Source organism: Daucus carota, chromosome 8, assembly GCF_001625215.2.
Source record: "Daucus carota subsp. sativus chromosome 8, DH1 v3.0, whole genome shotgun sequence".
NCBI lineage: Eukaryota > Viridiplantae > Streptophyta > Magnoliopsida > Apiales > Apiaceae > Daucus > Daucus carota.
In genome coordinates this window covers 22,578,167-22,594,200 of record NC_030388.2, presented here as the reverse complement: position 1 = coordinate 22,594,200, position 16,034 = coordinate 22,578,167, and the positions used below count along the sequence as shown (strand labels likewise).

General features: G+C 34.3%; 2 protein-coding genes across 4 annotated transcripts in view; one reads left to right on the top strand and one right to left on the bottom strand.

The window, feature by feature from the left end:
* Positions 1 to 814: 814 nt before the first annotated feature.
* On the top strand, positions 815 to 3,409 carry LOC108199607 (uncharacterized). The gene has a single exon (XM_064082863.1). It carries the CDS (start codon positions 1,722 to 1,724, stop codon positions 3,315 to 3,317), a length of 1,596 nt encoding a protein of 531 aa, XP_063938933.1. The 5' UTR covers positions 815 to 1,721; the 3' UTR covers positions 3,318 to 3,409.
* A 371-nt stretch (positions 3,410 to 3,780) lies between these two features.
* The window catches only part of LOC108197161 (heat shock 70 kDa protein 18), a 55,675-nt gene continuing 43,421 nt past the window's right edge, over positions 3,781 to 16,034 (bottom strand). Inside the window, exons 1-6 of one of the 3 annotated variants that reach the window (XM_017364691.2) lie at positions 9,586 to 9,719; positions 9,397 to 9,487; positions 8,807 to 9,009; positions 7,067 to 8,495; positions 6,742 to 6,953; positions 3,781 to 5,565 (exon numbers count right to left, since the gene is read on the bottom strand). In XM_017364691.2, the coding sequence (XP_017220180.2) occupies positions 3,935 to 5,565; positions 6,742 to 6,953; positions 7,067 to 8,495; positions 8,807 to 9,009; positions 9,397 to 9,416 (3,495 nt within the window). In that variant the 5' untranslated portion in view covers positions 9,417 to 9,487; positions 9,586 to 9,719 and the 3' untranslated portion in view covers positions 3,781 to 3,934. Of the gene's footprint in view, positions 5,566 to 6,741; positions 6,954 to 7,066; positions 8,496 to 8,806; positions 9,010 to 9,396; positions 9,488 to 9,585; positions 9,720 to 16,034 lie in introns of those variants that run through there. The other 2 variants (XM_064082861.1, XM_064082862.1) reach the window with 2 other exon arrangements.

The following is a 16,034-nucleotide window of genomic DNA, read 5'->3' as shown; positions in this document are numbered from 1 at the left end:
ATTACCGTCATATAAGTTATAGATATAGACTTTACTAATATCCTTCTCCCTTATCTAACATCATTCATTTATATTTTCCACACTTCTCATATCTATTAATAAGAGGCTGATTATGTCTCACGCAACCTCGATATTGCTGAAGCAGTTAACATATATCATTTTATATATCATATACAGTCACTTCAAATTGCTCGTCACAATATTATTTTATTGGATAATTAGTTAATCAATTTTTTTTTATTTTAGTTCAGTTAATTATCATCATCAACGTCATTTAGTTAAGATGACATGTATATTGAATACACACAAAATATCGCTTAGTGACACATAATATCAAATTTCAATATTTTATAATAGAAAATGTTAAAAATATTAAATTAAATTAAAAAAACATGTACAAAATGACACATATTATATTTTTATTAATTATAACTTAAATGATATGTTCATGTATATTTGAATATTCTGATTAAGTCATTCGGAAATATCACATTATCAATGTCACGTCATCTTATTCTATAACAAATTTTATATCTAATTTGATATATAATATTATTCTTTTACGATATTAATAAATTTTGATCCATTATACTATCAAGAGTTGAGGGTTTATTCCAGCTGTATTATATTCAAGTTAATGAAATCTTCTTATCTTTGTAAAAAAAAACGAAATCGCACTACTTGTATTTGCAATAAATCGTATACATGACTTATCATCACAACTAACCTTACCACAGTCGGCAAAAGTGAAAGCCACACAACATAATAGAGATAACCTTGTATACGTATACACAACATAACTCCCGTTTAGGGTTACCTACATTACACAAAAGTCTTGCATACATTATACAACCAATCACACACTCAGACAGACGCCTAGTTTGACACTTCTCTTATCTCAACAACATTAACATACATGCATATAATAGTAATAATTACATTTCTCTATCTCATCATTCCCACCGTCTATTTTAACGCCCCTCCGTTATCTTCCTCACCGGTTCTAACTGGTGCAGGTCCCAACTCCATCTCTCTATAAACTAACTCCGTTAACCCCATCTTCTCCTCTTTCTCTCCTCTCTCTTTGTTTCTCTTTCAATCATCTCTCTCAATCTCCCTCATTTTGTGGATCAATGCGTTGTCTTCAAAGGTACCGTTCTATTCTTTCTTTGATTTCTTCTCTTTATCTTACTTTTGCTAAAGATAAAGATTGGACGCCCTGTTGCTAATTTAAGAAATCTTTGAAATCTGTGTGTTTTATAGGTTAGTTTGATATCTTGAGTGTTAAAGATTGGATCTTTATTGGGTTGTTTGAATCTTAAAGATTGGATCTTTATTGGGTTTAGGCTAGTTTTTATTGATTTGATCTGTTGGGTTTGAGCTTAGATTGGGTTAGAATGGCTATGAAGTGTTTTTGGGATTTTGGGTATGCTGTGGATTGATTGATTGCTTAGAATAATTCTATATTTTAGTTCAATCTAATCAGTTCTTGGTGTTTTTTTGGTTTTTAAGGGGTTTGATTGGTTTTATAGGTTTTGGGGTTTGATGGGTTTTCTCTGAATTGGTTGGTTTGTTTTTTGGTTTTTCTCTCTCTTAGGGTTTAGTTTAGAATGGCTTTGAGGTGGTTATGGTGTTTCGGTATGTTGTCAATTGATTAGGGTCGTCTTTGGAAGTTTCTTGATTGGTTAGAATTAGAGGGTGAATATGTGTGTGAGGTGCTCATGCTTTTGAGTGTTGACTGTGGTGGGACTATTGATTCCACCGAAGTAGCGACAATTATGCCAACGAAAGAAAAGATGGGGGGAGCTGTAATTACTACATTATCTATGGATAGTCATTTGTGTACTTTGTTGTCCATGGATTCGAGTTTGTCGTCTCATGAGGAAATTGAGAGAGAATTGAATCGTGCAATTAATGTCTCGAGTCCTCCAGATATTAATCTCCCTTTGTCAGCGGAACCGAGTCCGCCGCCGCCTTCTTGGAATGATGCTTGTGATATCTTAGATGTTAGCCATGCTCCTCAGCATTATGAGGCGGAGACACATATTAATTTGACTAAAGTTGGAAAGAAGTGTGCTAAACGGCTTGACAGTGTGTGGGGTGCTTGGTTTTTCTTTAATTTTTACTTTAAGCCAGCTTTAAATGAGAAGTCTAAGTCTAAGATTGCTGTGCGGGACACTAATGGAGTTTCCGGGTATGATAAAACTGATTTGAAGCTGGATGTCTTTTTGGTTCAGCATGATATGGAGAATATGTATATGTGGGTTTTCAAGGATAGGCCTGATAACGCATTAGGCAAAATGCAGCTAAGGAGTTACATGAATGGTCATTCACGCCAAGGAGAACGTCCATTTCCATTCAGTGCTGATAAGGGGTTTGTTCGATCTCATAGAATGCAGAGGAAACACTATAGGGGTCTGTCTAATCCCCAATGTGTTCATGGAATAGAAGTTGTTCCTTCACCCAATTTTGCTGGCCTAGACGAGGGAGAATGCAAGAAGTGGATGGAGCTTACTGGAAGAGATTTGAATTTCTCAATTCCTCTTGAGGCTAGTGATTTCAGCTCATGGAGGACACTTCCTGTCACAGAACTTGAGATTGAGCGACTGCCTCCATTAAAGAACAATGTTAATCAGCAACCAAAACGATTGCTTAACGGGTGTGGTTTGAAATTATCAACTCAGCAACCAAACCATGTAAATGGTGAAGGGATGGACCTTCTGGCTAATTGTAACAAACGGCCGAAAAATTATTTTGCACCCGAAAATGATTATGATTGTACGTTGGCTAATAACAGTTCACATTCAGATGGGGTTGTGGACGCACACTCCATTGAGCCACACTGGGTTAATGAATTTACTGGGGTAATGAGGAGCACATACGGGCCAGTAACAGCTGCGAAAACAATTTATGAGGATGATAAGGGTTTTTTGATTATTGTCAGCTTACCTTGTGCTGATTTGCAGCGGGTGAAAGTCACTTGGCGAAACACTCCCTCGCATGGAATTGTGAAGATATCTTGTGTGAGCACTGGGTGTATGCCAATCATTAAAAGGCAAGATAGAACATTCAAGTTAACAGATCCGACACCGGAACACTGCCCACCAGGGGAATTTGTTAGGGAAATTACCCTTCCAGCACGCATTCCAGAAGATGCAAAACTTGAAGCTTATGGGGATGAGACAGGTACAATGCTTGAGATCGAGGTTCCCAAACATCGTGTTGGACCAGAAGAACATGAGGTTCATGTATGCCTTCGCCCTTCTCCCTGGCGTGAGCAGCGTGCATATGTCGATTTGACAGAAGCATTAGTGTGATAGGTTTAAGAATATTAAAACAGCATGCTGCTTCTTTTGTTTACTAATTTTATTCCATAAACTAAAATTAAATGAATTTTTCAACTTTATCATCTTGCCTTTTTCTTCTATACAATTTATATTATGTTTTAAGTAGTATTTTTCACTTTTCAATTTATGTTATGTTTCAAGTATGTTTTAAGTGTTTGTATTCTGACTATAGTCTTCAATTCCCTTCCATATTTTCTTTAATTCTTATCTGGGTGAGCTCCCTTTCAAACTTATAATTGTGAATCCCAAATGATCAATAAATTAACCGATTAGTTGAGAATCTCAATGTTAATTTGAATTCGACTATTATCTACAACGCCCTTCCATATTTTCTTTGATTCTTGCCGAGCTTCCTTTCAGACTTATGATTGTGAACATGAACTGAAGTTCCAAATTTATCCGTCCTGTAGTCCCTAGCGGACATCCTTCTCCCTAACACTAAGAAAATGTAATCAAATCATATTAGAAACAAATCAATTTTATCTAGAAATTACAACAACTTGGGAAATCCGCTTTTACCGTCTCCGGCCTTCACCTCTTGCACCGGCCAGCGGCCAAAGGGACTTTATCTCAAACAAGGTATACATTCAAGCAATTGCAAACCCCTTCAGCCCTTTCATTATTCCCTCCAACTCTTCTACCTTTGCGGTCTGATTCCTATCCAACCACTGTGTTGCCAACTTCATAGCATTCTCTACTTTCTTTCTGCTCGCAAATGGAAGTTTGGAGCTAAATTTTTCGTCACTCATGACGTTCTTCATCTTAAAGATGTAATCCTCCAGAGCATTTCTCCCCTCTGCTGCCTTCTTATTTTCTGAATTTTCTGCTTTGAACTTCTCAGCTTCTTTTACCATCTTCTCAAGCTCTTCCTTTGACAATCTCTCCTCGTTATTGGTTACTTTTATCTTGATCTTCTTCCCGGTAGTCTTATCCTCGGCAGACACATTTAACATCCCATATGCATCAATGTCAAAGCATACGATGAACTGAGGAACACCCCTAGGGGCAGGAGGAATGCCAGAGAGCACAAATTTTCCCAGCAAGTTGTTATCCTTGGTATTTCTGTTTTCACCCTCAAAGACTTCGATCAAAACGTCAAGCTGATTATCTATGGAGGTTGAGAAAATTTGCTCCCTCTTAGTGGGGATAGTTGTATTCTTTGGGATCATGACAGACATTGTTTCGCCACTAGTTCCAATCCCAAGGGATAGAGAAGTGACATCCAACAGCATTAGGTCCTGAACCGTGTCGTTTCCTTCACCACTCAGGATTGCAGCCAGCACAGCTGCACCATTTGCAACAGCCTCATCAGGATTCATACTCAAGCAGAGCTCTTTCCCATTGAAAAAGTGTTTCAATAGCTGCTGCACTTTTGGAATTCGAGTTGATCCACCAACAAGGACCACATCATCAATGTTTCTCTTATCTATACTGGCTTCTGTCAAACACTTCTCGACCAACTCTAAACAACCGTTAAATAGGTCCATATTTAAGTCTTCGAATCTGTCACGGGTAATATTTGAAGAGAAATCGGCACCATCATACAGATACTCAAGTTCAATGGTAGTCATTGCAGCAGAAGAGAGTGTCCTCTTTGCCCTTTCACAAGCATTTCTCAATCTTCTAACAGATTTAGCATTACCACTTATGTCCTTTCTATACATCCTCATGAAATCCTTAACAAAATAACTCACCATCCGATTGACAAAATCCTCTCCTCCGAGGTGAGTAGCACCAGTTGTAGCCCTTACTTCAAAAATACCCTCTTCAATTACGACAAGTGAGACGCTACAATTACTACCACCAAGATCAAAGATTATCACGTTTTTTCCGCCTTCTGTACTACTACCTGCCATCTTCTTCTCAAGGCCGTATGCTACTGCAGCTGCACTCGGCTCAGCAACAATACGCATTACATTAAGGCCTGCAATGACTCCAGCATCTACAGTTGCATTGCGCTGAGAGTCATTGAAGTAAGCGGGGACAGTAATAACAGCATCCCTAACAACTGATCCAAGATAATTCTCTGCAATTTCTTTCATCTTCATTAATATCATAGAGGATATTTCCTCTACATGAAACTGCTTCTGCTGACCTTTATAGGTGACCAAGATCACAGGCTTTTCACGGGGACCGGAGATTACTTTAAATGGCCAAAATGTTATATCACCCAGTACTTTTGAGTCGCTGAATTTTCTGCCAATCAAGCGTTTAACACCTTTGAAGCAAAAAAAGGAAAAGAAAAGAAAAGACCAACATCAGTGAATAAATAATTGCTATCGGGAACATGTATTTTATTCCGAACGTTGGATTTCAAATGAAATGATTTGAGTTGTCATTTCAGATCCTTAAATTTATACTAGTATTTCAATGCCTTGTATTTAACTGAAATCCAAATCTAATTATTTTTTTTACCATATATCCAAACACGTTATTTGATCAAAACCAAAATTATAAATGAAATTTAAGTTCCCAAACATAACCACTATGATCTCTGTGTTTCTTTGAATCTTACTGGGAGCGGGGAAGGGGAGGCGAAGACATTTAACAGCCCTTCTATAATCTATTCTCTTTACATCTACTTCACATCTTTTACACCGGAGCTCATAAACACCAGTGAGAGACCTTAAAAAAGTCTTGTGCTGTATAGTCTAAAATAGGATCATCTTCAGTAGTCATTTATTTTAGTTCTGATTTTTGTTCGAGCAAGCTTTACTACTACTGCTGCTATAATGTGATTCTCTGTTACATTGCACAGAACTATATATTAACTAACAAATTTCACAAAAAAATTAATGGGTGATTTTACTTTAGGTAGCTGCACTATGCTTGAACAGCTTGTATATTGGTATCCTGATCTATGTATGCAACAGTAACAAATTATATACATATTCGAAGCAGTGAAACTAGATTCCAAAGTGAAAAGACAAATGTTAAGAAATATGTATATTTAGAATGAGTCGGATGAGAGTTTTAAGAAGAGTGCTATTGTGACATGTGACATGATGTGGCATGACACTCTTGTTGGTTCTTCGTTGAAGTGGTGCCAAGTAAAGTTGTCAACTTTTGACGCCCTTTCAAAATAGATAAATGTATCTTAATATCTATTATTAATATATTTGTCTAAATGATTGGCAACTTTGAGTGCCAATCATTGAAGTAAGTTTTGGTAAGAAAGGTTCTAAAAGTACTATCGAAGAGAGAGGATAAAATATTAGCGTAATAATTTGATAATATTGACACCCAAATATTAACACCCCGTTGAAGATGCTCTTACGTCGTGTTTTTCTATTGTTTTGACTATCTTAAAATGCACAATTATGAAACACAAACCAGATCCTGGATTAGGCATATACAAAGCATAGCATGATAGCATAGTGCACTTGGTACTTACTAAAGACAGTATTATTAGGATTCATCCCACCCTGGCTGTATGCAGCATCACCAATTAGAACCTCAGTATCAGAGAAAGCCACACAAGAAGGAGTAATCCTGCTACCATGATCATTGGCAATGATTTCGACATGGTTACCTTCCCAAACTCCAACACATGAGTACATGGTTCCAAGATCAAGTCCTATTGCAGGTCCTCCTTTTCCAGCCATTCTATAAAATCAAGCATAATAGTGTAAATAAAAACTCATATAAAGATATAGAGTTTTTCTGTCAAAGTAATTAATTTGCAGAAAGGAAAAAATCCCGGGGAAATAAAAGCATACCTTTTCTCTGTCGCTTTCTTGTTCACTTTAGCTTCTGCTCTGTACTTCTCAGCTTCTTTTACCATCTTCTCAAGCTCTTCCTTCGACAATCTCTCCTCGTTATTGGTTACTTTTATCTTGATCTTCTTCCCTGTAGTCTTATCCTCGGCAGACACATTTAGCCTCCCATATGCATCAATGTCAAAGCAAACGGTGAACTGAGGGACGCCCTTAGGTGCAGGGGAAATGCCAGAGAGTACAAATTTTCCCAGCAAGTTGTTATCCTTGGTATTTGGGTTTTCGCCTTCAAAGACTTCGATCAGCACATCAAGCTGATTGTCTATGGAGGTTGAGAAAATTTGCTCCCTCTTAGTGGGGATAGTTGTATTCTTTGGAATAAGGACAGACATTGTTTCACCACTAGTTCCGATCCCAAGGGATAGAGGAGTGACATCTAACAGCATTAAGTCCTGAACAGCTTCGTGGCCTTCGCCACTAAGGATTGCAGCTAGCACAGCTGCACCATTTGCAACAGCCTCATCAGGATTCAAACTCATGCAGAGCTCCTTCCCGTTAAAAAAGTTTTTCAATAGCTGCTGTACTTTTGGAATTCGAGTAGATCCACCAACAAGGACCACATCATGGATGTTTCTCTTATCAATATTGCCACCCCTCAAACACTTCTCGACCAGCTCCAAACAACTTTTAAAGAGGTCCATGTTCAACTCTTCAAATTTGTCACGAGAAATATTTTCAGAGAAACTAACACCATCATACAAAAATTCTAACTCAATTGATGTCATTGCAGCCGAAGAGAGTGTCCTCTTTGCCCTTTCACAAGCATTTTTCAATCTTCTAATAGATTTAGCATTACCAGTTATGTCCTTTTTGTTCTTCCTCATGATCTCCCGAATAAAATGATTCACCATCCGATGGACAAAATCCTCTCCTCCAAGGTGACTGGCACCAGTGGTAGCCCTTACTTCAAAAATTCCCTCTTCAATTACAACAAGAGAAACATTACAATTACTACCACCTAGATCGAAGACAAGCACATTTTTCTCACCGCCTGTACTACTATCCGCCTTCCTCTTTTCAAGACCATATGTAATTGCTGCTGCACTTGGCTCAGAAATTACGCGTATTACATTAATGCCAGAAATAACTCCAGCATCTATAATTGCATTCCGCTGAGAGTCATTAAAGTAAGCTGGGACAGTAATAACAGCATTTCTTACAGTTGATCCAAGACACTTCTCAACAATTTCTTTCATCTTTATTAGAATCATTGAGGAGAGTTCCTCCGCGTAAAACCTCTTCTCCTGCCCCTTATAGGTGACCAAGACCATAGGTTTTCCGCCATGATTAGAAATGACTTTAAAGGGCCAAAATTTCATGTCATTCTGTACACTCAAGTCGCTGAATTTTCTGCCTATTAACCGTTTAACGCCTTTATGCAACAAAAATAATACGAAAGAAACATCAGGTTCATAAAAAATTCTATAGGCAATGGGATACACTGTCAAACACTAGCCAAAATCATTACTCCTTAGGTCATGACATTTTCTGAGCAAGTTTAACAATAGAGAAACAAAAATCTACTTGTATTACACATGTCATTATGCAAAACTATATACAAATGAACAAAGAAAAACACTGTCTGGGTGATTTCACATCTGAGTCGCTATGCTTGCTTGAATAAAAATTGAATAATAATTGTAGAAATGGGACAAAACATAGCATAAGCCATAATGTACTTACTGAAGACGGTGTTATCAGGATTCATTCCACCCTGGTTGCGTGCAGCATCACCAATCAGAATTTCTGTATCAGAAAAAGCCACACAAGATGGCGTCGTCCTGCTACCATGATCATTGGCAATGATTTCGACATGGCTGCCTTGCCAAACTCCAACACATGAGTACATGGTTCCCAGATCAATTCCCACTGCTGGTCCTTCTCTTCTTCCAGCCATTTTGCAAAAGCAGAATACAGAAGTGAAAATAGAAAGTGAAATAAAAATGAAAGATGTTCTGTTTAGATAACTAATTTGCAGAGAAAGAAATCTCTAAGATGAAGTTAGAGGTTGAGGAAACTGACTGCTGACTCACAAATTCCCTACCAACTTATAGTATACACATGCACTTCATCCTAATCTAAATTAGTCAACTTGCAAAAAGAATGACCAAGTCAAATTGTCTAATAAGGTCTGTCTGTCTGATACTCTGATCAGATCTAAAGTCTCCTCTCAGAGAGTAATTTCACTTTGACCAACTTATATTTGCTGCATAAGCATTTTGTCTTCATCGCAGAAATTATATTCCTTATTATATGAATATTAAACTGCTTACCTGCATTCAATGTTAGACATGATCCTCCCATTTGAGCTACATGTTGATGAAAAGAGTCTATGAGAAGTAAACGAGTATCGCCTTGTGTATTCTGTAGATCATCACAGTGCAGACCATAAACATTTAGAACTGAAACGCTTTTAAATGGGAATACAACAACAAAACAAAGACTAATAAAAATAGTAGTACAAGAAGCTTAGTATAATCAGCCTTCTCAGCTTCAAAATAAAATCTGCATTCCCACTTTTGAGCAGCTTAAGAGAACAAAAGGCTTAATATACTGGACTGCATTTTTTAGTCGACTGCAAATTTCTAAATGAGTTTCATTAGTTTCTTCAAATCCAGTAATTCTGCAATATGGATGAAAATTGACGCATAAGTTCTTTCTGAAGTGGTTGAATTTTTTTTTTTTGATATGATAGCATACCATATAGGTTGACAAGGCATAAATTTGTGATCATATTGTGTGGCCATGGTCTGTAGTTTTATTGGTATAAATAGTTGAAATTTGTACATGGAACACTAGTTATATTTTGTCATATTATTGTCACCCTCGTCCCTCAAACACTTGTATTCTTTGGAGATAGGACAGTCATTATTTCACTAATAGTTTCAATACCAAGGTCTTCAGAAGTAATATATATCCAGTGGCATCTCATCAATCATTCCCCCACCTTCATCACTAATCATCGTGTCAGCTATGGCAGCGGCATCCAGTGCAACTGCCTCATCAGAATTAATGTCCTTGCTAAACTTCATTAAAAACACTCGCAATAACAGCATGAGACATGTCATCCTCTTATTATCATCATTGGAGATAATTTCAGCACAATCCCGCTGCTAAACTCCAACACATGAGCACATGGTCCCAAGATCAATCCTAACTGCAGGCCCTTCTGCTTCACCAGCCATTCTCCAAAACCCTAAAAAAAAGTGCAAATATAAAGTCAATAAAAATATAAAAGGTTTTTCTGCTTAAATGACTAATCTGCATAGAAAAAAAATGAGTATATTGCAAAACGCACATCCCTGGTTTTTGCGAAAAGCACTTTTTACTCTAGACTTTCCAAAATTGCACTATCCAGCCCGATAATTTTTTTGGCGCGACATTTTAGACCCTTCCGCTAAATATATCCGTTACCGTTAGTTAATGCTGAGGGTATGCTTGGTATTTCAGTTTCTTTTTAATTAAATGCTGAGCAACGGTCTTATTCATGTTGGCTTTATATACGCACACTACATACAACCCCACAGCATCTTCTTCTCTTTTCTCTTCGTTTTTTTTTCTTCTTCAAATCGGCTTACTGAATCATGGCTTACTGAATCTTCTTCTCTTTATCCTCTTTCCAAAGGTCACCATCATTTCGGGCTTGAACGCCGATCCTTAAACGCCCTCTCATTGCTGTTAATTACAAAGCTTCAAAAAGTTTAGTGCAAGTATATCAATTCTAGGGTCTCAATTTGGGAGGGAATTAGATATTTAGGGTAAACAATTAGTAGAAAAATAGAAGTGGACTGTAAAGCCTTCGGTGAAATTACAGCTTTACCCTTAAAGTTTAACGTTAACGGGAGAGACTAACGGTTGTGGTCAAACCAGGTGCATACTGCCAGGCTTTTCAAATGATGGGGGTGGATAGTGCAATTTTGGAAAGTCTAAGGTAAAAAGTGCTTTTCGCAAAAATCAGGGGGTGCGTTTTGCAATATACTCAAAAAAAATCAATAGGACGATGTAGGATGCTATAAAGTTGACTATGAACAATTCAGACAGCAAAAGGCTAATTTCAATGTGTTCATACACATCATTTTTCAAGCTAACTCAAATTTTAGCCGCTGCAGGCCACAATACTTCAGAGCAGAGTAACCTCACTGTGATCACTTTCACCGACGAAACCGATGTTCCAGAATTCTACCAATGGTAACTACAAGTAAATCCCTGGCCAAGAGTTCAGAATGTGACTTCAGACTAATCCATTTGTAATCTTGAATGGCGTCGATCCATTTGCCTGCTTGATTGTGCATGTGCTTGATTGTGCATGGTAGGATCTTTAATAGATTAATCACAAAAATTAGATTTTTGCAAGAACTTCGGCAAACAATATTCATAAATCAAAGACCGCAACATAATAAATAAAGTTTAGACAACTAACACAAGATAATATGTAACGCAGTCACCTGGTCTTCTTAAGTCTTAACAACTGACGAAATCACTTGAACGCAAGATATATTTAAGAAACTGAACAACTTATCAATACAGAAATTGCCAATTTGACCGACTAATCGTACAAATTAATTACTTTGCCGATTCAATTTTTTAAATCCAACTAATCACAATAGATTTTTGAAAATTAATATAACAGGCTTAATAAATTAAATTTTACCATAATATGGATGCATGTCTTACATTTCTCTATCCTCACAAAGTTGTTTTAAATCACGTGTAATATGATCCTCGAATCGTTTTGGTGCGAATTTCTGACAAAAAAAAAAGCAAATATATTAGATATTTGATATTTAAAGCGCCATTGTAATCGACAGATTTAAACTAAAAACGTGGTCTAATTACTATTAATTTGGTTTAAATTATAAAATCTGATGATAATATAAGCAAAACTTAACTGAAATAATATTTCTATCATTAACCTTAAAGCTCTTAGTCTGTGCTGACTCTCGGGAGAAAATATCACAGTGCTTAGTAACAATTCCGAATAAAAAGTTATTTGTCCAATGATCTGATGAGTAAGAATCAAACTTACATATCAACGTGACCACAGAAGGAGAATGTATCCTTATAATATATGTGGACAATAAGTGCTTAAGCACCCAAGTGGCAAGTTGAAATTATTAAAGAAATCCATAACACTAAATTACGAAGTGCATTCAATTGAAATTTTAAAAGATTTGTCTTTTTGTTAATGAAATTTAAGAGTACTCAATTGAATTTTAAAAAATGTATCAAATCCTAGGTTATACAATTAGGATTTTATACTATACTACAAAATTTGGTGGTATTCAATAACAATTTTAAGTATGCTTTAAAATGCGATAGTATTCAATTGGGATTATTTCAAATTCATTGATGGTATTCAAATGCTCACAGATTTTTTTGAACTTCATAAAATGATGAATTTTGTGAGATTGTTCGGTGTATTTTAATATATTTGAAATTCCAACAAAATTCATGAGATTTTGAACTATGTGTTTAAATCCTAAAAAATCTCATCAACTCCGTCATAATTTATTAAGAATTCGTATACAATTAAAATCAGATACAATCCATTAAACTTCATAGATAAAGTTTATTAATATTTCAATTGAATACAGCACCTAGAATTCTCTCATTTAAGAAAATTAACAATACATTGCTTAATTTTAATTTTAGAGATTAGTAACCTAAGAAACTACTTATATTAAAAATACATAATTATTTATATAAAAATGTATATAAATTATTAAAAGGATGCTATTTTAATGATCAAATTGGTTTGATCTTTTCCTGTTTTGTTGTAATTTATATATAAAGTTATTTTTTTTTTATTTTTTTTTACTTTTTAATTTTGGTTCGACTCTATACGATATTGTTTTTACTGATATTTATTGATTTTAGTTTTGTATCTATTACAGTATTTTACTTTAATCATGTAATTCATCATTATTTTACATCCTCTTATTTTATTTCTTTTGCCTGTATTCCTCTATCAATTAACCCAAAAACAAATTTTGAAGTGTTGCTAGTTGAGAGTATTTCATATTCTTGAAAATGAAAATAAAAGATTATTTGAGATTTAAGTAGAAAGTTGAGAAGGTCGGAAGTTTTTAGTCAAATGATGATTGTTTTACTTTCATTGGTCCTAACATATGTATTATGTCGGAAAAAAATTCATATACTTTATTAGTGTCGGAAAATATTAAAATCGAGCCAAAACAAAGAAGTAATTAGAGCAAGAAATTGAACTAACTCATTAAGTTAATAAAACTCAAGAAAAAATCATTACATATATATTAATAAATGCCTCCACGTTCTTCATTTTCGTGACCAATATGTCCTTCACATTTGCACACACCATTCTTGCATACTTGTTTACCTACCAAACATAGAAAAGTATTTGCACAATCGCTTACTGTTTTACATCTAATCTCGTTGTTAACTTTCTTATCATCACCAAAACCGTGACTAGCTTGAGGGCCGGGGACACCAAATGGTATGCATCTGCATTCACCGTTTACACATCTCATTTTACCATCGACACATTCAGGAAAATATTTGCAATCAGTGTCACTTTGACATTGTATATTTGATGCATTTGTTCTCATTAATTGTAAATCTGCATAAATTATCAAAAAATAATAATATTTCATTAGTATCAGAGATCATGAAGAACAAAATTATATTATTTATAATATATATATATTGAAAGATTAACTATGTAGAATTACATGACATACCACACAGCATGACCAACACAAGAAGAGAAATAATTTTGTTGACCAGAGCCTTCTCCATATATAATAGGTCTTAAGAAATAACTGATTATTAATATAACACAGAGAATTATGTCTTTGATGTGAGGATGATGGGTTGGGAATGAAATGTGCTTGTTATTTATAGTTGTTGGGTATTAACTAATAATAAATTTTGTTAGAAATTAAATCTACACAAATCTTCTCGGATATTGCATATCTTGTGGATTTTCCCGGGATATTGCACGTTTTGTTCTTACTAATTAGTAATTACATGATGTTACTTGTTAGATATTGCATATCTGGTAGATTTTCTAGATATTATATTTTTTTCTTGCTAATTAGATATTACATGTTATTTATTGTAGTAATATCTTACTTGTCATGTATAATGAAAATTTTAATATTTTCACTATAAATCTCAAATAAAATAAATATAATTACACTCAAATATATATATATATATATATATATATATATATATATATATATATATATATATATATATATATATATTACATACTTGTAAATGTATTTGAGTTATAAATATTAAAATCAAATTTATTTATTTTTTTTAACGTAGGAACCCGCAGCCGCTACCCTTCGGATGCGCACTGGATAAACCCACGAGCTCACGTAATAGCCTGCATCAAAATCAAGATTTACTAATAATTATTAAAATTTACAATTCATATTGTATTGCTGAAGCATAATTTTTATTGGTGTGGGCGCGAAGCTAATTTTTTTAAGCTTAAGTTAATGTATCTCAATTTTTTAATGTATTTTAATGGATATAAATTGAATTGTATTAATATAGCTTTTCAGACGGTTAGCTTTCACTTAAAGATTAAAACTAAACTTGAAATATCATGAATTAATAAGAGAAAAAATAATATTCAAATTGATAACAAAGTTTCTAGAAACCAAAATAGAAAAATATAGTGTAACATATATATTCTATATGCAAGGATAGAAGCTATATAAATTACTAAAACTTTAGGTGTATCTAAGTTAATTTTTCTCACTTTCAAACTTTAGATATACTTTTAGATCAGTGTTGTAAAAAGCGGGAATCGGACTTAGTCGGTGAAGACACCGTCCAACGATTAATCGGATAATCGGAGATTAATCGGAGTGATTAATCAGATTATTAATCGTGATCAATTTAATATTATTTTTAAAATTATATATATATTAATAAAATTATATATAGTATAAATTTATAGACATATAAAATCAAAAGATTAATGATTTTCTATAATACAAAACATGCCTTTATATACATATACAAGTCTAGTCATCTCATATATAAACTTGAATTTGATTCAATCTGCGAAGGAAGATATTGCAAATTTATGTAATTAGAATTTAGAGGCTAATATTGAAAGAGTGAAAGGTAATAAAAAACAACTTTAATTTCTGTGTTTTGTCATTTCCATGCCTTTTGTTTTATTTTAAATTAATTTTAAAATTTTTTTACGTTTTATTTTAAATTTTTTTAAATTCGCCGATTTTTGACCGACTTTTTCCGATTAATCCCGACTTTTGACCGATTAATCCCGATTTTCAGAAAAAACGATTTTTTTCACCGATTAACGCTTAATCGAGACGGTGGCCGACCGAACAGCGATTAATCCGCGATTAATCGCCGACTTTTAGAACACTGCTTTAGATTCATTAGTATTGAGTTATACAAATATATTTAACTTAATAATTCAAATAAAACACCACATTCAATTACTATCTTATATGATTTCATAATTATTGTGGAGTCAGAGTATTGTATCACAATAAAAATTGAAAGTTACATAAGTTAAATACACAACTCATTAAAATCACAAAAACATAATAACACAATGTTATAGGCTTATAAGTCGTGAAGAATTAATTTTTAAATTTTTTTACCAGTAAAATTTCAAGCATTGCTTTTAATTTTGTCATGCATATTTCTCCCAATATTATTTCTATTTGTACTATGATATTAAGTTACAATTGCATTATGTAGCGGTCATAATTCACCAACGCCACAAAAGTGAAAACAACAATAACAATGACAACAAACAAATATATAAATATGACGAATTACTTGGGCCAAAACTTCAACGATATTAGTTGGGAAAAAACAAGGGAACCAAAAAGCCTAACAATTTAGTTTAAAGCTTCGTTTGGCATTGTTATTA

Bases quoted from the DNA above. Each gene is read 5' to 3' on its own strand.
- LOC108199607 (XM_064082863.1), top strand. From the start codon at position 1,722: ATGCTTTTGAGTGTTGACTGTGGTGGGACTATTGATTCCACCGAAGTA.